The 22,250-nt window shown below is 66.0% G+C and overlaps 2 protein-coding genes across 2 annotated transcripts in view; one reads left to right on the plus strand and one right to left on the minus strand.

Moving 5' to 3' along the window:
- Window positions 1-19: 19 nt before the first annotated feature.
- Window positions 20-11,013, minus strand: PHF1 (PHD finger protein 1). Its single transcript, XM_075134568.1, has 15 exons — window positions 10,772-11,013; window positions 9,033-9,189; window positions 8,799-8,880; window positions 8,583-8,678; window positions 8,390-8,475; window positions 8,164-8,312; window positions 7,990-8,085; window positions 7,809-7,877; window positions 6,381-6,504; window positions 6,221-6,288; window positions 3,344-3,475; window positions 3,112-3,172; window positions 2,964-3,019; window positions 2,455-2,514; window positions 20-263 (listed from the first exon to the last, which is right to left on the minus strand). The coding sequence occupies exons 1-15, from the start codon at window positions 11,011-11,013 to the stop codon at window positions 35-37; spliced, it is 1,707 nt and encodes a 568-aa protein (XP_074990669.1). The 3' UTR covers window positions 20-34.
- Window positions 10,921-22,250, plus strand: part of KIFC1 (kinesin family member C1) — an 11,694-nt gene continuing 364 nt past the window's right edge. The window contains 19 exon segments of the mRNA XM_075134569.1: window positions 10,921-11,361; window positions 11,432-11,519; window positions 12,714-12,930; window positions 13,005-13,183; window positions 15,087-15,100; window positions 15,179-15,293; window positions 15,296-15,345; window positions 15,446-15,574; window positions 16,248-16,364; window positions 16,459-16,536; window positions 16,538-16,573; window positions 16,575-16,634; window positions 16,720-16,887; window positions 20,095-20,232; window positions 20,722-20,728; window positions 21,121-21,261; window positions 21,349-21,421; window positions 21,543-21,559; window positions 21,562-21,617. Of these exon segments, the coding sequence (XP_074990670.1) occupies window positions 11,200-11,361; window positions 11,432-11,519; window positions 12,714-12,930; window positions 13,005-13,183; window positions 15,087-15,100; window positions 15,179-15,293; window positions 15,296-15,345; window positions 15,446-15,574; window positions 16,248-16,364; window positions 16,459-16,536; window positions 16,538-16,573; window positions 16,575-16,634; window positions 16,720-16,887; window positions 20,095-20,232; window positions 20,722-20,728; window positions 21,121-21,261; window positions 21,349-21,421; window positions 21,543-21,559; window positions 21,562-21,617 (1,845 nt within the window). The 5' untranslated portion in view covers window positions 10,921-11,199.

The raw sequence follows: 22,250 nt of genomic DNA on the forward strand, positions 1-22,250 counted from the left end.
CCCCCCCCAAAATAATTAAGGGGGGGGGAGGGTCTCAGAGCATCCCCCCCCCCCCCCACTCCACCAGGTACTGGACGGTCCCGTCCAGCGTCACCCGCCGGGCGAGGACACGGGTGGGACCCCCGCGGGGGGGGGCGGGGGGCGGGGCGGGGGGGGGCGGGGCGGGGGGCGGGGGGGAGGGGCGGCGCTTGGGGCGGGCGGGGGGGGGGCGGCGGGGGGGGCGCTCGGGGCTCTCGCTTTCGGGGTCCGGGCTGGCGGCGGCGCTGCGGGAGAGGGAGATTTTGGGGGGGGGGGGCCCTATGGATTCCTGGGGGGGTCCCATATGGTCCTGAGGGTCCCTATATGGCCCAGGGGGAGCTATAGGGGACCGGGGGGGCCTATAGATTCCTAGGAGGGTCCCTATATGGCCCAGGGGGAGCTATAGGGGACCGGGGGGGCCTATAGATTCCTAGGGGGGTCCCTATATGGCCCAGGGGGAGCTATAGGGGACCGGGGGGGCCTATAGATTCCTAGGAGGGTCCCTATATGGCCCAGGGGGAGCTATAGGGGACCGGGGGGGCCTATAGATTCCTAGGGGGGTCCCTATATGGCCCTGGGGGGGGCTATAGGGGACGGGGGGGAGCCTATAGATTCCTAGGAGGGTCCCTATATGGCCCTGGGGGGGGGCTATAGGGGACCGGGGGGGCCTATAGATTCCTAGGGGGGTCCCTATATGGCCCGGGGGGGGGCTATAGGGGACCGAGGGGGCCTATAGATCCCTAGGAGGGTCCCTATATGGCCCTGGGGAGGGGCTATAGGGGACCGGGGGCGGTCTATAGATTCCTAGGGGGGTCCCTATATGGCCCTGGGGGGGGCTATAGGGGACCGGGGGGGGCCTATAGATTCCTAGGGGGGTCCCTATATGGCCCCAGAGGTCCCTATATGGCCCTGGGGGGGAGCTATAGGGGACCGGGGGGGCCTATAGATTCCTAGGGGGGTCCCTATACGGCCCTGGGGGGGGGCTATAGGGGACTGGGGGGGCCTATAGATTCCTAGGGGGGTCCCTATATGGCCCCAGAGATCCCTATATGGCCCGGGGGGGCTATAGGGGACCGGGGGGGGCCTATGGATTCCTAGGGGGGTCCCATATGGCCCCAGAGGTCCCTATATGGCCCGGGGGGGGGCTATAGGGGACCGGGGGGGGGTCCCATATGGCCCCAGAGGTCCCTATATGGCCCTGGGGGGGGGCTATAGGGGACTTGGGGGGGCCTATAGATTCCTGGGGGGGAGTCCCATATGGCCCTGAGGGTCCCTGTACAGCCTTGGGGGGTCCCGTATGGCCCTAGGGGGGTCCTATATAGCCCTAGGGGGTCCTATATGGCCTTGAGGGTTCCTATACATCCCTGAGGGTCCCTATACAGCCTTGCGGGGTCCCATATGGCCCTGGGGGGGTCCCATATGGCCCTGAGGGTTCCTATACATCCCTGAGGGTCCCTATACAGCCTTTGGGGGGGTCCCATATGGCCCTGGGGGTCCCTATACGTCCCTGAGGGTCCCTGTACAGCCTTGGGGGGGTCCCATATGGCCCCAGAGGTCCCTATATGGCCCTGGGGGGGTCCCTATATGGCCCTTGGGGGTCCCATATGGTTCTGGGGGTCCCTATATAGCCCTGGGGGGTCTCATATGACCCTGAGGGTTCCTATACAGCGTTGGGGGGTTCCATATGGCCTTAGGGAGCCCTATAAGTTCTGGGCACCCCATATAGCCCCAGAGGTCCCCATATAGCCGTGGGGGTCCCTATATGGCCCTTGGGGGTTCCTATACAGCCCTGGGGGGTCCCATATAGCCCGGGGAGGGTCCTATATGGCCCTGGGGGTCCCTATATGGTCCTGGTGTGACCGTATACAGCCCTGGGGGGGTTCTATAGAGCCCTGGGGGGGTCCCATATGGCCCTGGGGGTCCCTATACATCCCTGAGGGCCCCTATACAGCCTGGGGGGGTCCCTGTATGGTCCTGAGGGTCCCTATATGGAACTGGGGGGTCCCCATATGGCCCTGGGGGTTCCCATATGGTCCCGGGGTCCCTCCCTACGACCCCGGGGGTCCCCATCACTCCCAGTCCAGCCCCAGCCCTCCCAGTATGGCCCAGTTCTCCCCGTATGGCCCCCCCAGCCCTTCCAGTATGGTCCCACCCCTCCCAGTATGGCCCCTGCCCTCCCAGTATAGGCCCCCAGCCCTCCCAGTATGGCCCGCCCTCCTCCCAGTACAGGCCCTGAGCCCTCCCAGTATGGCCCAGTCCTCCCAGTACAGGCCCCCAAGCCTCCCAGTATGGCCCAGTCCTCCCAGTAAGCCCCCCCACCCCCAGTATGGCCCAGTCCTCCCAGTACGGCCCCCCTCGCCCTCCCAGTATGGCCCAGTGCTCTCAATACAGCCCCCCCCCGCCCTCCCAGTATGGCCCAGTCCTCCCAGTGCCCACCTGAGGCTGGGGGCCGTGTTGGCGGAGGGGTGGAAGGAAGCGAACATCCGGATGGGGGTGCTGGGGGGGGGCGTTAAAACGGGGGGGGGAGCCCCCCAAAACCTCCCCCAGCCCCCCCAAACCCTCAGGACCTCCCCAAACGCCTCCAGCCCCCCAAATCCCCCCAGGCCCCCAACACCCCCTGAGCCCCCCCAAACCCCCCCATCCCTTGAAGACCCTTCTGAGCCCCCCCAAACCGCTCCAGCCCCCCCAAATCCCCCCAGAGGCCCCCCCCAGGCCCCCCCCAAAATCCCCTGAGCCCCCCCAACCCCCCCCGACCCCCCAAAACCCCTCCAGTCCCCCCAAAACCTCCCCAGAGCCCCCCCCAGAACCCCCCCAAACCCCCTCCAACACCCCCTGAGCCCCCCCAAACCCTTCCAGCCCCCCCAAATCTCCTCAGAGGCCCCCTCCCAGACCCCCCCAAAATCCCCCCAGCCCCCCCAAACCCCCCCCCCCGACCCCCCCCAAACCTGGGGGGGCAGCGGGCGTCGGTGCGTCGGAAGTTGTAGGAGCCGCCGGGGGGGCCCTGGGGGGGGGGGGGGAGTGAAAAAGTGGGGGGGAGGGGACCCCCAAAATGTTGGGGGGCTGATTTTAGGGGTGGGGGTGGGGGGGGCTTACCTGGGCGCGGCGGGGGGGTGGGCGCCGGCGGGCCCCCCCTCTTCCCTGCCCTGAGGGGAAGCTGTAAGAGACCCTCCTTATCCTGCCCGATTTTTTTTGGGGGGGGGGCCCCCCCCCCAAAATTCGGGGGGGGGTGTGTGTAGGTAGGGAAGGGGGGGGGGCACCCCCAAACCCACCGCCCGCGTCCCCCCGCCGTTACCTAGCAGGGCGGAGGGCGGCCTCGGCCGCTCACCTGCTGTCGGTGAGCGGAGGGGGGGCGGCCGGGGGGGGCCCCCCCAAAAAATTGGGGGGCAACGGGGGGGGCGCCCGCGTGTGCAGCCCGAAGAGCCCCTTGCGCTTCTTGATCTCCCGCCCGGAGATGAACCTGGGGGGGGGGGAAAGGTTTTGGGGGGGCTCTGGGGGGGGGGGGTTGGGGTGCAGGGGGGGTTGGGGGTGTAGGGAGGGGTTGGGGGGCTGGGGGCATTTGGGGGTGTAGGGGGGTGTTGGGGCGCTGGGGGGGTTTGGGGGTGCAGAGGGGTGTTGGGGCGCTGGGGGGGGTTGGGGTGCAGGGAGGGGTTGGGGGGCTAGGGGGGGTTTGGGGTGCAGGGAGGCGTTGGGGGGCTGGGGGGGTTTGGGGGTGCAGGGAGGGGTTGGGGGACTGGGGGGGTTTGGGGGTGCAGGGAGGGGTTGGGGCGCTGGGGGGTTTGGGGGTGCAGGGGGGTGTTGGGGCGCTGGGGGGGTTTGGGGGTGCAGGGAGGGGTTGGGGGCTGGGGGGTTTGGGGGTGCAGGGGGGTGTTGGGGCGCTGGGGGGGTTTGGGGGTGCAGGGAGGGGTTGGGGCGCTGGGGGGGTTTGGGGGTGCAGGGAGGGGTTGGGGGACTGGGGGGGTTTGGGGGTGCAGGGGGCTGTTGGGGCGCTGGGGGGGTTTGGGGGTGCAGGGGGGTGTTGGGGCGCTGGGGGGGTTTGGGGGTGCAGGGAGGGGTTGGGGGGCTGGGGGGGTTTGGGGGTGCAGGGAGGGGTTGGGGCGCTGGGGGGTTTGGGGGTGCAGGGGGGTGTTGGGGCGCTGGGGGGGTTTGGGGGTGCAGGGAGGGGTTGGGGCGCTGGGGGGTTTGGGGGTGCAGGGAGGGGTTGGGGGACTGGGGGGGTTTGGGGGTGCAGGGGGCTGTTGGGGCGCTGGGGGGGTTTGGGGGTGCAGGGAGGGGTTGGGGGCTGGAGGGGTTTGGGGGTGCAGGGGGGTGTTGGGGCGCTGGGGGGGTTTGGGGGTGCAGGGAGGGGTTGGGGGCTGGAGGGGTTTGGGGGTGCAGGGGGGTGTTGGGGCGCTGGGGGGGTTTGGGGGTGCAGGGAGGGGTTGGGGGCTGGGGGGGTTTGGGGGTGCAGGGGGGTGTTGGGGCGCTGGGGGGGTTTGGGGGTGCAGGGAGGGGTTGGGGGGCTGGGGGGGTTTGGGGGTGCAGGGAGGGGTTGGGGCGCTGGGGGGTTTGGGGGTGCAGGGAGGGGTTGGGGCGCTGGGGGGTTTGGGGGTGCAGGGAGGGGTTGGGGGACTGGGGGGGTTTGGGGGTGCAGGGGGCTGTTGGGGCGCTGGGGGGGTTTGGGGGTGCAGGGAGGGGTTGGGGCGCTGGGGGGGTTTGGGGGTGCAGGGAGGGGTTGGGGCGCTGGGGGGTTTGGGGGTGCAGGGGGGTGTTGGGGCGCTGGGGGGTTTGGGGGTGCAGGGGGGTGTTGGGGGTGTTGGGGGTGCAGGGGGGTGTTGGGGCGCTGGGGGGGTTTGGGGGTGCAGGGAGGGGTTGGGGGGATTTGGGGGGACAGGGAGGGTTGGGGGTGCAAGAGGGGTGTTTGGGGGGGCTGGGGGGGTTTGGGGGGGGGGGCTCCAGGGAGTTTGGGGGTGCAGGGAGGGGTTTGGGGGGGCGCCAGGGAGTGGGGGGGGCTGGGAGGGGCTTGGGGGTGCAGCGGGGTTTGGGGGTGCAGGGGAGGGCTAGGGGAGGCTCCAGGGGGGTTTTGGGGGGGCTGGGGGAGTTTGGGGGTACAGGGGGGTTTGGGGGTACAGGGGGGGATTTGGGGGGACGGGGGAGTTTGGGGGGGCTGGGGGGGGTTGGGGGTGCGGGGGCTCCAGGGAGTTGGGGGGGGCTGGGGAGGTTTGGGGGTATGGGGGTGCAGGGGGGTATGGGGGTGCAGGGGGGGATTTGGGGGGACCGGGGGTTTGGGGGGACTGCGTGGGGTTTGGGGGGTCTCCAGGGAGTTTTGGGGGGTCTGGGGGGATTTGGGGGGACGGGGCTTTGGGCGGCTCCAGGGACTTTGGGGGGCTGGGGGGGTTTGGGGGTGCAGCAGGGTTTGGGGGTGCAGGGGGGGGTTGGGGTGGCTCCAGGGGGTTTTGGGGGGGCTCCAGGGAGTTTGGGAGGCTTGGGGGGTTTAGGGGTGCAGGGGGCGTTGGGGGCCTGAGGGGATTTGGGGGGACAGCGGGGTTTGGGGGTGCAGGCAGGTTTTGGGGTGCAGGAGGGGCTCTGCAGTGATTTGGGGGTGCTGGAGGGGGTCAGCAGCGATTCGGGGTGCAGGTGGATTTGGGGGGTTCAGGAGGGTGTGAGCAAAAATTTGGGGGTGCAGGCATGTTTTGGGGGTGCAGGAGGGGGTCAGCAGAGATTTGGGGGTGCAGGCAGGTTTTAGGGGTGCAGGAGCGGGTCAACAGCAATTTGGGGGTGCAGGCAGGTTTTAGGGGTGCAGGAGGGGGTGAGCAGCGATTTGGGGGTGCAGGCAGGTTTTAGGGGTTCAGGAGGGGGTGAGCAACAATTTGGGGGTGCAGGCACGTTTTGGGGGTTCAGGAGGGGGTGAGCAGCAATTTGGGGGTGCAGGCAGGTTTTAGGGGTGCAGGAGGGGGTGAGCAGCGATTTGGGGGTGCAGGCAGGTTTTGGGGTGCAGGAGGGGCTCTGCAGTGATTTGGGGGTGCAGGAGGGGGTGAGCAGTGATTTGGGGTGCAGGCAGATTTTGGGGGTTCAGGAGGCGATGAGCAGCGATTTGGGGGTGAAGGCAGGTTTTAGGGGTGCAGGAGCAGGTCAGCAGCCATTTGGGGGTGCAGGCAGGTTTTGGGGGTGCAGGAGCGGGTCAGCAGCCATTTGGGGGTGCAGGCAGGTTTCGGGGTGCCCCCACCTGTCCTTGTGGCTGCTGAGAGCCCCCAGCAGCTGCCCGTAGCGCTCCCCCTTGGGGGTCTCAGCGAGCTGCAGGGAGAAAAAAGGGGTGGGGGGTGGGGTTTAAGAGCAGCCCCCCCAAACCCCCCCCCGGGTTTTGGGGTGCAGGGGGACCCCGATACCTGGCCCAGCAGGAGGGCGTCCCAGTTGGCGTTGGCGAAGGGCAGGATCTCCCGCTCCAGGTCGAAATATTTCTTCTTGCAGCAGACGCTCAGGTGGTAGAGGATGAGGTGGGCGACGTCCACCCTGGGGGGGACCCCGAAAATATTGGGGGGCCCCCCCAAAAATACAGGGTGATGAGGCGAAGGTGTCCCCCAAAAATATGGGGGGATGGGGGGGAGGGTCTTTGAGGAGATCCCCAAGAAACATGGGGTGATGGGTGGGGGATGGCACCCCTGGAGGGACCCTGAAAATATGGAGGGGGCCCCCAAAAATATTGGGGGGCCCCCCAAAAATATGGGAGGATGAGAAGGAGGGTGTCCCCCAAAAATATGGGGTGATGGGGGGGAGGGTCTTTGGGGAGATCCCCAAGAAACATGGGGTGATGGGTGGGGGATGTGATCCCTGGGGGGGGCCCCGAAAATATGAGGGGACCCCAAAAAATATTGGGGGGCCCCCAAAAAAATAGGGGGGGATGAGGGGAAGTGTCCCCCAAAAATATGGGGTGATGGGGGGGAGGGTGTTCCGGGGGGGTCCCCAAAAACATGGGGTGCTGGGTGGATGGGAGGGGGTGGGGGGACCCTCGGAGGGGGCTGGATAAGGGGGGGTTGTTGGGGGCCTGGATTTGGGGGGGCCCAGGGGTGCTGGTTTGGGGGTGCCCTATGGGTGTCAGATTGTGGGGGGGGGGTCCCCATGGGTGGGGTGCCAGGTCTGGGGGTGCCATAGGGGGGGTGTTGGATCTGGGGGTGCCATGGGGGGTGCCAGATTTGGGGGTGCCATGGGGGGGGTGCCAGCTCAGGGGGTGCCATGTGGGGGGGGGGTGTCGGATCTGGGGGTGCCAGACCTGGGGCTCCCAGATTTGGGGGTGCCATGGGGGGGGTGCCAGGTCAGGGGGTGCTATGGGTGGGGTGCCATATTTGGGGGTGCCATGGGGGGGGTGCCAGATCTGGGGGTGCCATGGGGGGTGCGGATCTGGGGGTGCCAGGTCTGGGGGTGCTATGGGGGGGGTGTTGGATCTGGGGGTGCCAGCTTTGGGGGTGCCATGGTGGGGGTGTTGGATCTGGGGGTGCCAGGTTTGGTGGGTGCCATGGGGGGGGGTGTTGGATCTGGGGGTGCCATGGCGGGGTGGTGCCGGATCTGGGGGTGTCAGACCTGGGGGTGCCATGGGTGGGGGTGCCAGATTTGGGGGTGCCATGAGGGGGGGGTCAGATCTGGGGGTGCCAGATCTGGGGGTGCCATGGGAGCGGGGTCAGATCTGGCGGTGCCATGGGTGGGGTGCCAGGGTCTGGGGGTGCCATGGGTGGGGGTGCCAGGTCTGGGGGTACCATAGGGGGGTGTCAGATCTGGGGGGTGCCCCGGGGGGGGTCCAGACTGGGTGCCCCCCCCCTCACCATCGCAGCGGCAGCCGCCGGACGCTCTCAGCCCCTCCGGTGCAGACGCAGCACTCGAAGACGTAAAACCTGGGGCGAGCCCCGAATATTTCAAACGAGGGGAACACCCCCCCCCAAAATTAAGGGTGGGGAGGGACCCCTTTACCCCCCCCCCCACCCTAGGGACCCCCCCAAAACCCACCGGTCCCCGTAGAGCAGGGGTTTGCTCAGGCACTGGGTGCAGGCTTCGTGGAACCACTGGGCGCAGCTCCGGCACTGCAGCATCTTCAAATTCCACCTTTTGGGGGGGGGGGGTTAAAAGTCTTTTTAAGGGGGGGTACCCCAAAATTTTCAAAGTGGGGGGGTCCGTACTCACTCTCCGGGCCCCCCGCAATAGCAGTAGCACTGCTGGCGGTTGGCGAGGTGGGGGGGGTCCCACTCCAGGGTCTTGAGCTGGTAGGGGAGGACGGTTTTCATGCTGAGCATCGCCTTGGCGTGGGGGCCCTTCTTGAGAGCCCCCCCTCTCTGAAAAGAAATGAATATTGGGGTACCCCCCCCACCTCAAAAAGATCATTTGAAGACCTTCAGATTTAGGGGTTCACCTTGGTGGCGACGGCGAAGACGCAGCGACGACACATCCAGGGGCCGGCGGGGTGGGCGGCGGGGAGGTGGCACTGCTGGTGGTAGGCTTTTTGGGGGGGGGGGGGTGTTATTTGGGGGGGTTTGTTTAAATTTGGGGGTGCTTAGGAAGGTGGAAAGGGAGGGTTTGGGGGTGTCGGGGGGGGGGTTACTTACCATGACCGCATTTTTCGCAGCGAACCAGGAGGTTTTCGGGGTTCAGGGCTTGGCCGGAGCAGACGCAGCAGGATTGCTCCTCGCCCGGCACCGCTGCTGCAAGGGGGGGGGGGGGGGTAATTGGGGGGGGGGTAATTAATGAAGGGGGGGTTGTAAGTAATTAAGAGGGGGATAATTAATTAAAAAAGGGGTGGTTAATTAAGGGGAAGCGCTTACCGGGGCTGATGTCCTTCCAGAGAACGAGGAATTGGGAATTATCCTCGAATTGCACCAGGCAGCCCCGACGCCCCGCGTCCACCTGGGGGGGGTATAGAAAAAAAGGGGGGGTATAAAAAAAAAGGGGGGGTTGGTTAAAAAAAGGCGGGGGGTTTAAAAAAGGGGGGGGTCCTAAAATGGGGGGATCCTCTGGGGGAGGGGTAGGGGTTTTTTTTTTGGGGGGGGGGCACCCACCTTTTTGATGGTGCCCAGGTAGAGGAGGCCGTCGGTCCAGCGGGCGAGGACGTCCTGGCCCTCCCAAAATCGGGGGGGGTTGGGGGGGTCGGGGGGGGGCAGCGGGGGGGGCGGGGGGGGGGGACCCCCGTTTCGCTCGCCATCACATCCTGGGTGCCTGGGGAGGGGCGGGGGTTGGATTTGGGGGGAACCCCCCCCCAGGTCTGGACACCACCGCCCCCACCCCCCACCCCCCCAAAATGGGAATTGGGGGGGGGGGGGATCTGGGGAAACCCCCTCCAAGGAATGGGGATGGGGGGGGTCCCAGTTTGGGGGGGTCCCGGTTTGGGGGGGGCTCCCAGTCTCAGGGGGGTCGAGTCTGGGGGGGCTCCCAGTTTGGGGAGGGCTCCCAGTTTGGGGAGGGCTCCCAGTTTGGGGGGGGCTCCCAGTTTGGGGGGGATGGGGTGATGCAGGGTCTTGGGGGGGCTCCCAGTCTGGGGGGGGGTCCAGTCTAGGGGGGCTCCCAGTTTGGGGGGGTCCGGTCTTGGTGGGGGGGTCATGCTGGGATGGGGGGGGCTCCCATTTTGGGAGGGGCTGCCAGTTTGGGGAGGTCCGGTCTTGTTGGGGGGGGTCATGCTGGGATGGGGGGGCTCCCATTTTGGGAGGGGCTCCCAGTTTCGGGGGGCGGGCTCATGCTGGGATGGGGGGGGGTCGCAGTTTGGGGGGTCCCAAAATGGGGAGGGGTCATGCAGGGTCTTGGAGGGGCTCCCAGTTTGGGGGGGTCCAGTCTGGGGGGGGTGTGTCAGGCTGGGATGGGGGGGCTCCCAGTTTGGGGGGAGGCAGCCATGCAGGGTCTTGGGGGGGGTCCCAGTTTGGGGGGGGGGCTGATGCTGGGATGGGGGCGGGTCCCAGTTTGGGGGTGATCCTGATCGGGGGACTCAAGTTCGGGGGGTCCCAGTTTGGGAGGGGTCCCGGTTGGGGGGGGCTTCCAGGATGGGGGAGCGTCCCGGTTTTGGGGTGTCCCAGTTTGGGAGGGGCCCTGTTTTGGGGGGGTCCCAGTCTGGGGGGCGTGTCCCCGTTTGGGGGGGGCCGGTTTGGGGGGGGCTCTCCCAGACTGGGGGGGGGGATCCCGGTTTGCGGGGGGGTCCCGTTTTGGGGGGGGCTGTCCCGGTCGGGGGGGCCCCGGGTTGGGGGGGGGGTCCCGGTCGGGGGGGGCTCACGCAGGCAGCGGGGGGGTCCCGTCCAGGGAGGTCTCCCCCCCCAACCCCCACCCCCGACCGGGGGGGTGGACCGGGGGGTCCCGGCGGGGGCTCCGGGCCGGCGGGGGGGGGGGTGTCCCGGGGTCCCGGCCCCCCCTTACCGGCGGCGGCGGGGCCGAGCGGCCGGGCCGGGCCAGCGGCGGCAGCGCGGGGCCGTGACGCAGCAGCAGCGGCGGCGGCGGCGGGAGGGGGGGGCCAGGGGGGGCGCGGAGGGACGGCGGCACCGGGGACCCCCCCCCGGGGACCCCCGCGGGCACCGGCCCCAGGACGGGGGGGGGACACGGGGCTGCCCCGGCTCTGCCCCCCCCCACCCCCCCCCCGGTGCTGTCCCCCCCCAACTGCCCCCGGCCCCCCGGTGCGGCCCCCCTGGCCCCGCCCCCGCCGCCCAGGCCACGCCCTCCGCCCCGCCCCTTAGCGCCCCGGCCCCCCGCTGCTGTCCTCCAGCCGCAGGCCGCGCCCCCGCCGCCCAGGCCACGCCCACCGCCCCGCCCCTTAACTCACCCCGCCCCCCGCCGCTGCCCTCCAGCCGCAGGCCGCGCCCCCCGCCGCCGCGGAGACCCCGCCCCTCGGCTCCGCCCCGCGCAGACTCCGCCCCCAATTGCGGGGACGCAGCTTGTTGCCCCGCCAGCCCCCTGGCCCCGCCCCGTCGCGCAGGCTCCGCCCTTCTTCCCCGCCCCAGACCCCGCCTTCCCGCCCCGCCCTTCGCCGGCCGTTGCGCCTGGCGGGAGCGGCCGGAGCGGCATCACGTGATGCGAAGGGGGACGCCAAGCCAGCTTCTCGCGGCGGATTGGTTCGGCGACGCGGGTCGGAGAGCGGCGATTGGCGGAGACGCTCGGGGGCGGGGCGGTGGCGCAAAGCGGGGGCGACGATTGGCGGCGACGCGACCAATCAACGCGCGACCTTAGTCAGTTTGAAGACGAGCGGGGAAGATGGCGGCGGCGGCTGCTTCGGCTCCTCCCGGCGGGGCCCTGCGGGAGGAAGCGGCGGCGCCCGGCGGCGGCCCCGGCCCGGTTCTCTCCCGCCTGCCGGTGCGCGGTGCCCGGGCCAAGCGCCCGGCGGCCGGACAGGAGGCGGCGGCGGTGCCCGAGCAGGTGGGTTGCGGCCCGGAGCCCCGCTCAAGGCCCCGCCGCCCCGGCCTCACCGCCCGCTCTCCCCTCACAGAAACGGGCCCGGCCCGCGGCCTCCGTCGCGGCGGGTCGTGGTCGAGCCCCGCTCAAGGCCCTCAGCGTGGCGGCAGCGTCCAGGCCCGGTACGGGGGCACTGGGGCGGGGGGGGGCGGAACTGGGATGGGACTGGGGGGGCGAGGCCTCCTCCCAGTCCCTTACTGGGAGCTGAGCAGGGCGGGGGGGGCAACCCCCCCCCCCATGTCCCCCCAGCAGCTCCCCGAAAGGCGGCGTCGGCTGCAGCCGCCCCGCGCGTGGGTGAGTGACGGGGGAACCGTCCCGGTGTCCCCAAGTCTCCCTCCCTTGTCCCGGCGTCCCCAACTCCCCCCCCCCCCGGTGTCCTCAGTCCCCCCGCCCATGTCCCCAGAGCCCCCCTGGTGTCCCCAAGGCCCCCCTGTGCCCTCAACCCCCCTCTCCCATGTCCCCAGTGGCCCCGCTGGTGTCCCCAATCCCCCGCCCATGTCCCCAGAGCCCCCCCGGTGTCCTCAGTCCCCCCGCCCATGTCCCCAGAGCCCCCTGGTGTCCCCAAGGCCCCCCCAGTGCCCCCAACCCCCTCTCCCATGTCCCCAATGGCCCCACTGGTGTCCCCAATCCCCCCGCCCATGTCCCCAGAGCCTCCCTGGTGTCCCCAATGTCCCCTCAGTGCCCCCAACGCCCCACTGGTGTCCCCAACCCCTCCCCCCGCAGTGTCCCCAATCCTCCCGCCCATGTCCCCAGAGCCCCCCCGGTGTCCCCAATCCTCCCGCCCATGTCCCCAAGGCCCCCCCAGCTGTCCTCAATGTCCCCTCAGTGCCCCAACCCCCCTCTCCCATGTCCCCAACGCCCCACTGGTGTCCCCAACGCCCCCCAGTGTCCCCAATCCTCCCGCCCATGTCCCCAACGCCCCCAGTGTCCCCAATCCTCCCGCCCATGTCCCCAGAGCCCCCCCAGTGTCTCCAAGGCCCCCTCAGTGCCCCCAACCTCCCTCTCCCATGTCCCCAAGCCCCTCCAATGTCCCCAACGCCCCCCTGGTGTCCCCAAGCCCCCCGCCCATGTCCCCAACGCCCCCCTGGTGTCCCCAAGCCCCCCGCCCATGTCCCCAACGCCCCCTGGTGTCCCCAAGCCCCCCGCCCATGTCCCCAACACCCCCCTAGTGTCCCCAACTCCCTCCCCCATATCCCCAAGCCCCCCCAGTCTCCCCAGTCCCTCCTCCCATATCCGTCCAGTGCTTCCAACTCCCCCTCCCCTGTCCCCAACACCCCCTGAAGTGTCCCCAAACCCCCCCCACCGTGTCCCCGCAGGCGCCCCCCCGCCGTCAGCAGGCCCCCCCCGCCCCAAACGCCCCCCCTGGGACCTGAAGGGCCAAGTGAGCGACCTGCGGGCAGCGCTGGGGGGCTGCCGGGAAAAGGCCCGGGGGTTGGACGGGGAAAACCGGGAACTCCGACAACGACTGGAAACGCTCCAACGGGATCTGCGGGAACGGGAATCCCGGGAAAACGACCTCAACCATCGCCTGGGGTAAGCCCCATCCCTGAACCCCTTAAAAATTTTGGGGGTTCAGCCCCCCCCTTCTTATTTTTGACCCACCCCAGGACGCTGAGCGCGGAGCTGCTCGTCTGCCGGGAGGAGTCGGGACGGCGGCGGCGCGAGGCGGAGGATTTGGGCGGCGGAGAAGCGGAGGTTGGAGGAGGAGGTGGAGCGGCGCGGGCGGGCGCTGGTCGAGGCCGAAGGGCGGGTGCGGGATTTGACCGCGAGGCTGGAGGAGATGGAGGTGGGTCCTGGGCTGGGGGGGGGCTTCTTCTTGCTTTTCTTCAAAAAAAATTAAGAAAAAGAAGGGGGGTTGCACCAATTAATCCATTTTCAGACCCAAAGTGCCATGGAGGGGCCAGTTTGCCCCCTACTGGGAACGGTTTTTCACCCCCCCCCCCCCCCCCCCAACTGGGACTGGTTTCTGCCCCACTGGGGCCAGTTTTCCCCCCACTGGGCTGGTTTTTGGCCCCCCCCCCCCATAACTGGGGCCAGTTTTTCCCCCACTGGGGCTGGTTTTTGCCCCTCCCCCCCCCACCGTAACTGGGGCCAGTTTTCCCCCACTGGGGCTGGTTTTTGCCCCCCCACCATGATCAGGGCCAATTTCCCCCCCACTGGGAACACTTTAGCCCCCCCACCACAACTGGGACTGGTTTTCTCCCCACACTGGGGCCATGTTTTGCCCCCCCCACCATGATGGGGGCCAGTTCCCCCCCCCCAGGGATGGTTTTTGCCCCCCTACCATAACTGGGGCCAGTTTCCCCCTCACTGGAACAATTTTCACCCCCACTACAACTGGGACTGGTTTTCTGCCCACTGGGACCATGTTTTGCTCCCCCCTCCATGATGGGGGCCAGTTTCCCTTCCCAGGGGCAGTTTTTGCCCCCCCCCCCTATAACTGGGGCCAGTTTTCCTCCTCACTGGGGCTGGTTTTTACCCCCCCATCACAACTGGGACTGGTTTTCTGCCCCACTGGGGCCAGTTTTGCCCCCCACCATGACCGGGACCAGTTTCCCCCCCACTGGACTGGTTTTCTGCCCCACTGGGGCCAGTTTGCCCCCCCACCATGACCGGGACCAGTTTCCCCCCCCACTGGGGCTGGTTTTTACCCCCCACCACAACTGGGACTGGTTTTCTGCCCCTCTGGGGCCAGTTTTGCCCCCACCATGACCGGGACCAGTTTCCCCCCCCACTGGGGCTGGTTTTTACCCCCCCATCACAACTGGGACTGGTTTTCTGCCTCACTGGGCCCAGTTTTGCCCCCCCACCATGACCGGGACCAGTTTTCCCCCCCACTGGGGCTGGTTCTTAACCCCCAACACAACTGGGACTGGTTTTCTGCCCCACTGGGCCCAGTTTGCCCCCCCACCATGACCGGGACCAGTTTCCCCCCCACTGGGGCTGGTTTTTACCCCCCATCACAACTGGGACTGGGTTTTCTGCCCCACTGGGGCCAGTTTTGCCCCCCCACCATGACCGGGGACCAGTTTCCCCCCCACTGGGACTGGTTTTTACCCCCCCATCACAACTGGGACTGGTTTTCTGCCTCACTGGGGCCAGTTTTGCCCCCCCACCTTGACCGGGACCAGTTTCCCCCCCCACTGGGGCTGGTTTTTACCCCCCCATCACAACTGGGACTGGTTTTCTGCCCCACTGGGGCCAGTTTTGCCCCCCCACCTTGACCGGGACCAGTTTCCCCCCCCACTGGGGCTGGTTTTTACCCCCCCATCACAACTGGGACTGGTTTTCTGCCCCACTGGGGCCAGTTTTGCCCCCCCACCATGACCGGGACCAGTTTCCCCCCCCACTGGGACTGGTTTTCTGCCCCACTGGGGCCAGTTTTGCCCCCCCCACCATGACCGGGACCAGTTTCCCCCCCACACTGGGGCTGGTTTTTACCCCCCACCACAACTGGGACTGGTTTTCTGCCCCTCTGGGCCAGTTTTGCCCCCCCACCTTGACCGGGACCAGTTTCCCCCCCCCCACTGGGGCTGGTTTTTACCCCCCCATCACAACTGGGACTGGTTTTCTGCCCCACTGGGCCCAGTTTGCCCCCCCACCATGACCGGGACCAGTTTCCCCCCCCACTGGGACTGGTTTTCTGCCCCACTGGGGCCAGTTTGCCCCCCCACCATGACCGGGACCAGTTCCCCCCCCACCGGTACTGGTTTTCACCCCCCCACGCACCTGGGACTGATTTTCTCCCCCCGCCGGCGCCAATTTTTTCACCCCCCCCCAGGCGCAGCTGACGGGGGCGCAGGCGGCGGCGCAGCGGCAGGCGACGCAGGCGGCCGAGCTGCGGGCGCAGGCGGCGGCGCAGGAGCAGCGGCTGGGGCGGCAGGAGGAGCGGCTCCACGCCTGGAGATGGAGCGGCGACGGCTCCACAACCTCGTCCAGGAGCTGAAAGTAAAGTGGGGGGGGGTGTGGGGATTTTGGGGGGGGTGAAACCATCCCAAACCCCCTTCCCCGTACCCCCAAAATTCCCGGTTTTTTCCCTTTTTTTTAGGGAAACATCCGCGTTTTCTGCCGCGTCCGGCCGGTGCTGCCCGAGGAAGAGGAGCGGCAGAAGGGCCTGGAGCATCTCCGCTTCCCCCCCGAGGACAACAAGGCGCTGGTGCTCTCCAGGCCGGAGGAGGTGAGTGGGTTTTGGGGTGCCCCCCACCCCCCCCCACTTTGCTCACCCCAATTTGGGGGGGCCAAGGGCGTCTCTGTGGGTAACGGACCCCTGGGCTAGCGTTAGCCCGCTCCCGTGCGCTCAATCGGCGCCAGCGCCTAAAAAAATGCGATTTTTAAGGATAAAAGGGGGGGGGTTTAGCGGCTCCCGCTCGCCCGGGGTAGGGAGGAGGATTTGGGACCCCCCCCCAAATCTTCTCCCCGCCCCCCCAATCTTCTCCCCCCGCCCCCAAATCTTCTCCACCCCCCCCAAATCTTCTCCACCCCCCCCAAATCTTCTCCACCCCCCCCAAAATCTTCTCCACCCCCCCCAAAATCTTCTCCACCCCCCCCAAAATCTTCTCCACCCCCCCCCAATCTTCTCCACTCCCCCCCCCAATCTTCTCCACTCCCCCCCCAATCTTCTCCACTCCCCCCCCCAATCTTCTCCACCCCCCCCAATCTTCTCCCCTCCCCCCAATCTTCTCCACTCCCCCCCCAATCTTCTCCACTCCCCCCCCCAATCTTCTCCACTCCCCCCCCCAAATCTTCCCCACCCCCCCCCAAATCTTCCCCACCCCCCCCCCAAAATCTTCCCCACCCCCCCAAAATCTTTTGACCCCCCAAAATCTTTTGACCCCCCCTCCAAAACCAAGTCTCACGTGGGGCGCGAACGCCGAGGCGACGTCCGTTATGACTTCAGCTTCGACCGCGTCTTCCCCCCGACCGCCTCGCAGCGGGAGGTCTTCGAGGAGATCGCCTTGCTGGTGCAGGTAACCCCCCCCCCAAAAAAAATCACCCCCCCGAACCCCTAAATGACCCCCCTGAACCCCTAAATCCCCCCCCCCCAAATCGCCCCCCTCGCAGTCGGCGCTGGACGGATATCACGTTTGCATCTTCGCTTACGGACAAACGGGCAGCGGAAAAACTTACACCATGGAGGGCCCCGGACGCGCTGGATCCCGAAAGCAGGGGCCTGATCCCCGCGGGCGGTGCGGCAGGTTTTCCAGGGAGCCCGGGAATTGGCGGAAAAAGGCTGGGAAGTGAGTAAAAACATACCAAAACTATGGATTTTGGGGGGTTTTTGGGGGGTTTTTGGGGGGGATTCGGCGTGATGCCGGCGGGCAGTATGATTTTACCGCCAGCTTTTTGGAAATCTACAACGAATCCCTCCCGGGATTTGCTTGCCGGGCGATCGGAACGCGGAGCCGAACTGGAAATCGACGGATCAGTTCGGCCAGCGAGGAGCTGCACGTCCCCAACCTCCGCTGCGTCCCCGTCGCCTCCGAGGAGGAGGTAGGGGAACCCCCAGATTTTTCTCCCTCTCCCACCCTGTTGTAGAGCTTGAATTGGGGGTGGGGGGGGGAATTAGGGGGGGGGGGGGGGAGAGTTTGGGGGTAGGGGGGGTTGGGGACACTTTTGGGGGTCACTGCTTTGGGGATACCATTTTGGGGGGAGTTTTGGGGGTCCCGTTTGGGGATCCGCCTTTTGGGATCACCGGTTTGGGGTTCACCTTTTTGGGGTCTCCCTTTTAGGTCTCACAGTTCGGGGTTCCCCTTTTCAGATCATCAGTTTGGGGTCCCCCCCTTTTGGGGTCCCCCCTTTAGGACCATGGGTTTGGGGCCCCCAATTTTGGGGTGACTCCTTTTGGGGTTCCCCTTTCAGGGCTATGGGTTTGGGATCCCCCAATTTGGGACCACCAGTTTGGGATCCCCCTTTTGGGGTCCCCCCTTTTGGGGTCCACCTTTCAGGACCATGGGTTTGGGGTCCCCAATTTGGGGTGACTCCTTTTGGGGTTCCCCTTTCAGGGCTATGGGTTTGGGGTCCCCCTTTTTGGTCCCACAGTTTGGGGTTCCCCTTTTCAAACCACCAGTTTGGGGTCCCCCCGTTTGGGGGGACTCCTTTTGGGCTTCCCCTTTCAAGACTACGGGTTTGGGGTCTCCCTTTTGGGGTCCCCCTTTTGGGACCACCAGTTTGGGGTCCCCCTTTTTGGGATCCACTTTCAGGACCATGGGTTTGGGTTCCCCTTTTGGGGATCCCCCTTTTAGGACCACCAGTTTGGGGGCCCCACTTTTGGGGTCCCCAATTTGGGGTGAGCCCTTTTGGGGTTCCCCTTTCAGGGCTATGGGTTTGGGACCCCCCAATTTGGGGTTCCCCTTTTGGGACCACCAGTTTGGGGGCCCCCCTTTTTGGGATCTCCAATTTGGGGTGAGCTCTTTTGAGGTTCCTCTTTTTTGGGTCCCCAATTTGGGGTGAGCCCTTTTGGGGTTCCCCTTTTTTGGGGTCCCCAATTTGGGGTGAGCCCTTTTGGGGTTCCCCTTTTTGAGTCCCCAAATTTGGGGTGAGCCCTTTTGGGGTTCCCCCTTTTTGGGGTCCCCAATTTGGGGTGAGCCCTTTTGAGGTTCCCCTTTTTTGGGGTCCCCAATTTGGGGTGAGCCCTTTTGGGGTTCCCCTTTTTGGGGTCCCCAATTTGGGGGTGAGCCCTTTTGAGGTTCCCCTTTTTGGGGTCCCCAATTTGGGGTGAGCCCTTTTGAGGTTCCCCTTTTGGGGTCCCCAAATTTGGGGTGAGCCCTTTTGGGGTTCCCCCTTTTTGGGGTCCCCAATTTGGGGTGAGCCCTTTTGAGTTCCCCTTTTTGGGGTCCCCAATTTGGGGTGAGCCCTTTTTGGGGTTCCCCTTTCAGGGCTATGGGTTTGGGACCCCCCAATTTGGGGTTCCCCTTTTAGGACCACCAGTTTGGGGGCCCCCCTTTTTGGGATCCCCAATTTGGGGTGAGCCCTTTTGAGGTTCCCCTTTTTTGGGGTCCCCAATTTGGGGTGAGCCCTTTTGAGGTTCCCTTTTTTGGGGTCCCCAATTTGGGGTGAGCCCTTTTGAGGTTCCCCTTTTTTGGGGTCCCCAATTTGGGTGAGCCCTTTTGAGGTTCCCCTTTTTGGGGTCCCCAATTTGGGGTGAGCCCTTTTTGAGGTTCCCCCTTTTTGGGTCCCCAATTTGGGGTGAGCCCTTTTGAGGTTCCCCTTTTTGGGGTCCCCAATTTGGGGTGAGCCCTTTTGGGGTTCCCCTTTTTGGGGTCCCCAAATTTGGGGTGAGCCCTTTTGAGGTTCCCCTTTTTGGGGTCCCCATTTGGGGTGAGCCCTTTTGGTGTTCCCCTTTTTGGGGTCCCCAATTTGGGGTGAGCCTTTTGGGGTTCCCCTTTTGGGGTTCCCCAATTTGGGGTGAGCCCTTTTGGGGTTCCCCTTTTGGGGTCCCCAATTTGGGGTGAGCCTTTTTGGGGTTCCCCTTTCAGGGCTATGGGTTTGGGACCCCCCAATTTGGGGTTCCCCTTTTAGGACCACCAGTTTGGGGGCCCCCCTTTTTGGATCCCCAATTTGGGGTGAGCCCTTTTAGGGTCCCTTTTTGAGGTCCCCAATTTGGGGTGAGCCCTTTTGAGGTTCCCCTTTTTGGGGTCCCCAATTTGGGGTGAGCCCTTTTTGAGGTTCCCCCTTTTTGGGGTCCCCAATTTGGGGTGAGCCCTTTTGAGGTTCCCCTTTTTGGGGTCCCCAATTTGGGGTGAGCCCTTTTGGGGTTCCCCCTTTTTGGGGTTCCCCAATTTGGGGTGAGCCCTTTTGAGGTTCCCCTTTTTGGGGTCCCCAAATTTGGGGTGAGCCCTTTTGGGGTTCCCCTTTTTGGGGTCCCCAATTTGGGGTGAGCCCTTTTAGGGTTCCCCTTTTTGGGGTCGCCAAATTTGGGGTGAGCCCTTTTGGGGTTCCCCTTTTGGGGTCCCCAATTTGGGGTGAGCCCTTTTTGGGGTTCCCCTTTCAGGGCTATGGGTTTGGGACCCCCCAATTTGGGGTTCCCCTTTTTGGACCACCAGTTTGGGGGCCCCCCTTTTTGGGATCCCCAATTTGGGGTGAGCCCTTTTGAGGTTCCCCTTTTTTGGGGTCCCCAATTTGGGGTGAGCCCTTTTGGGGTTCCCTTTTGGGGTCCCCAATTTGGGGTGAGCCCTTTTTGGGGTTCCCCTTTCAGGGCCTATGGGTTTGGGACCCCCCAATTTGGGGTTCCCCTTTTAGGACCACCAGTTGGGGGCCCCCCTTTTTGGGATCCCCAATTTGGGGTGAGCCCTTTTGAGGTTCCCCTTTTTTGGGGTCCCCAATTTGGGGTGAGCCCTTTTGGGGTTCCCCTTTTTGGGGTCCCTTTTGGGGTCCCCCAATTTGGGGTGAGCCCTTTTTGGGTTCCCTTTCAGGGCTATGGGTTTGGGACCCCCCAATTTGGGGTTCCCCTTTTGGGACCACCAGTTTGGGGGCCCCCCTTTTTGGGGATCCCCAATTTGGGGTGAGCCCTTTGAGGTTCCCTTTTTTGGGGTCCTCAAATTTGGGGTGAGCCGTTTTGGGGTTCCCCTTTCAGGACCATGGGTTTGGGCCCCAATTTTAGGGAGACTGCTTTTGGGGTTCCCCTTTCAGGGCTATGGCTTTGGGGTCCCCAATGAAGGCTGTAGATAACGGGGTGTCCGTGTGTCCCCCCAAAAAAAGGTGCTGGGGCTACTGCAGACGGCGGCCGCCAACCGCTCGGTGGCCCGGACGGCGCTGAACGACCGCTCCTCCCGCAGCCACTGCGTCTTCCAGCTGCGCATGCGGGGCCGCAACCCGGCGCAGGACCTGCGCTGCGCTGTGAGGGGGCGCGGGGGGGGGGTTGGGGCATACGGGGGGTTTTGGGGGGGCGCAGGGGGCGGTTTTGGGGGTCAGGCGGGTTGGGGGAGGCTTTAGGGGTCCCTGGGTTGGGAGCGTTCTTTATGGGTGAGGTTTTGGGGGGCACTGGTTTGGGGACACCAGTTTGGGGTTACTGGTTTGGGGACAGCAGTTTGGGGGGGCCTTTGGGGGGCACTGGTCTGGGGACACCAGTTTGGGGGGAGCTTTTGGGGGGCACTGGTCTGGGGACACCAGTTTGGGGGGGCCTTTGGGGGGCACTGGTTTGGGGACACCAGTTTGGGGGGGCCTTTGGGGGGTCACTGGTTTGGGACACGAGTTTGGGGGGGCCTTTGGGGGCCACCGGTTTGGGGTCACCCTTTTGGGACCACCAGTTTGGGGTCCCCCCTTTTTGGGGTTCCCCTTTTTGGGGTTCCCCTTTCAGGCCCCACGATTTGGGGTTCCCCTTTCCAGACCACCAGTTGGGTCCCCCCTTTTGGGTCCCCCCTTTTGGGGTCCCCTTTTGGGTCCCCCTTTTCAGATCATCAGTTTGGGGCCTTCCCTTTTGGGGTCCCCCTTTTGGGGTCCCCCTTTTGGGACCACCAGTTTGGGGTCCCCCTTTTGGGGTCCCCCTTTTCAGACCACCAGTTTGGGATCCCCCTTTTGGGGTCCCCAATTTGGGGTCCCCCTTTTGGGACCACCACTTTGGGGTCCCCTCAATTTGGGGTCCCCCTTCCAGCCCCCCATCCCCAGATCCCCCATTCCCAACTCCAACCTTTTTGCCTGCCCCCCCCTTAGGATTTTGGGGGAAGAGCCCTTTCAGGGGGGGGCCCCCCCAGCCCCCCAACATTTTTGGGGTGCCCCTTTCCGCAGCGGTGCTGAGCCTGGTGGACCTGGCGGGCAGCGAGCGGCTGGACAAGTCGCTGTCGCGGGGGGAGCGGCTGCGGGAGACCCAGGCCATCAACGCCAGCCTCTCCACCCTGGGGCTGGTCATCATGGCCCTCTTCCAACAAGGTACCCCCAAATTTTTTTGGGGGGGTCCTGGGAGGGAGGGGGGGGTGTTTTGGGGGTCCCCTCGTTTAACCCCCGGGGTCCCCGCAGGAACCCCACGTCCCTATCGCAACAGCAAGCTGACGTATCTGCTGCAGAACTCCCTGGGGGGCTCCGCCAAGATGTGAGTGGGGGGGTTTTGGGGGGCTGGGGGGGGGTTTTGGGGGGCTGGGGGGGTTTTGGGGGAGTTTTGGGGGTGGGGGGGTGTTTTGGGGGGCCCCAGTGATGAAACACCCCCCCCCCAGGTTGATGTTCGTGAACATCTCCCCTTGGAGGAGAACTTCGCCGAGTCCCTCAACTCCCTGCGCTTCGCCAGCAAGGTGGGGGGGGTCGGGGGGTTTTGGGGGGTGGGGGGTTGGGGGGGTCTAGGGGTGGTTTTGGGGGGGGTCGAGGGGGTGTTTTGGGGGGAGTCAGGGTGGTTTGGGGGGGTCAGGGGGTTGATGGGGGCAGGTTTGGGGGGGGTTTTGGGGTTGGATTGGAAGGAGAGGGGAAGTTTGGGGGTTTTGGGGGGTCGAGGGGGTTTGGGGGGTCTGGGGGTGGTTTGGGGGGGTCAGGGGGTTATGGGGGACAGATTTTGGGGGGGTTGGGGATGATTTGGGAAGAGGGAGATGGGAATTTGGGGGAGGGGGTGGTTTTGGGGGGTTTGAGGGGTTTTGGGGGAGTCAGGGTGGTTTGGGGGGGCAGGTTTTGGGGGGGAGAGGAGGTTTTGGGGGTTGGGGGTGATTTGGGAAGGAGATGGGGAAGTTTGGGAGGGGGGTTGGGGTTTTTGGGGGGATCTGGGGGTGGTTTTGGGGGGGTCGAGGGGATTTTGGGGGAGTCAGGGTGGTTTAGGGGGGTTGGGGGTTTGGGGGGCAGGTTTTGGGGAGGTTTGGGGTTGATTTGGGAAGGGGATGGGAAGTTTGGGGGGTTTTGGGGGGTCGAGGGGTTTTGGGGGGGTCTGGGGTGGTTTTGGG

This window comes from Calonectris borealis, chromosome 33 (assembly GCF_964195595.1).
Source record: "Calonectris borealis chromosome 33, bCalBor7.hap1.2, whole genome shotgun sequence".
Lineage (NCBI taxonomy): Eukaryota > Metazoa > Chordata > Aves > Procellariiformes > Procellariidae > Calonectris > Calonectris borealis.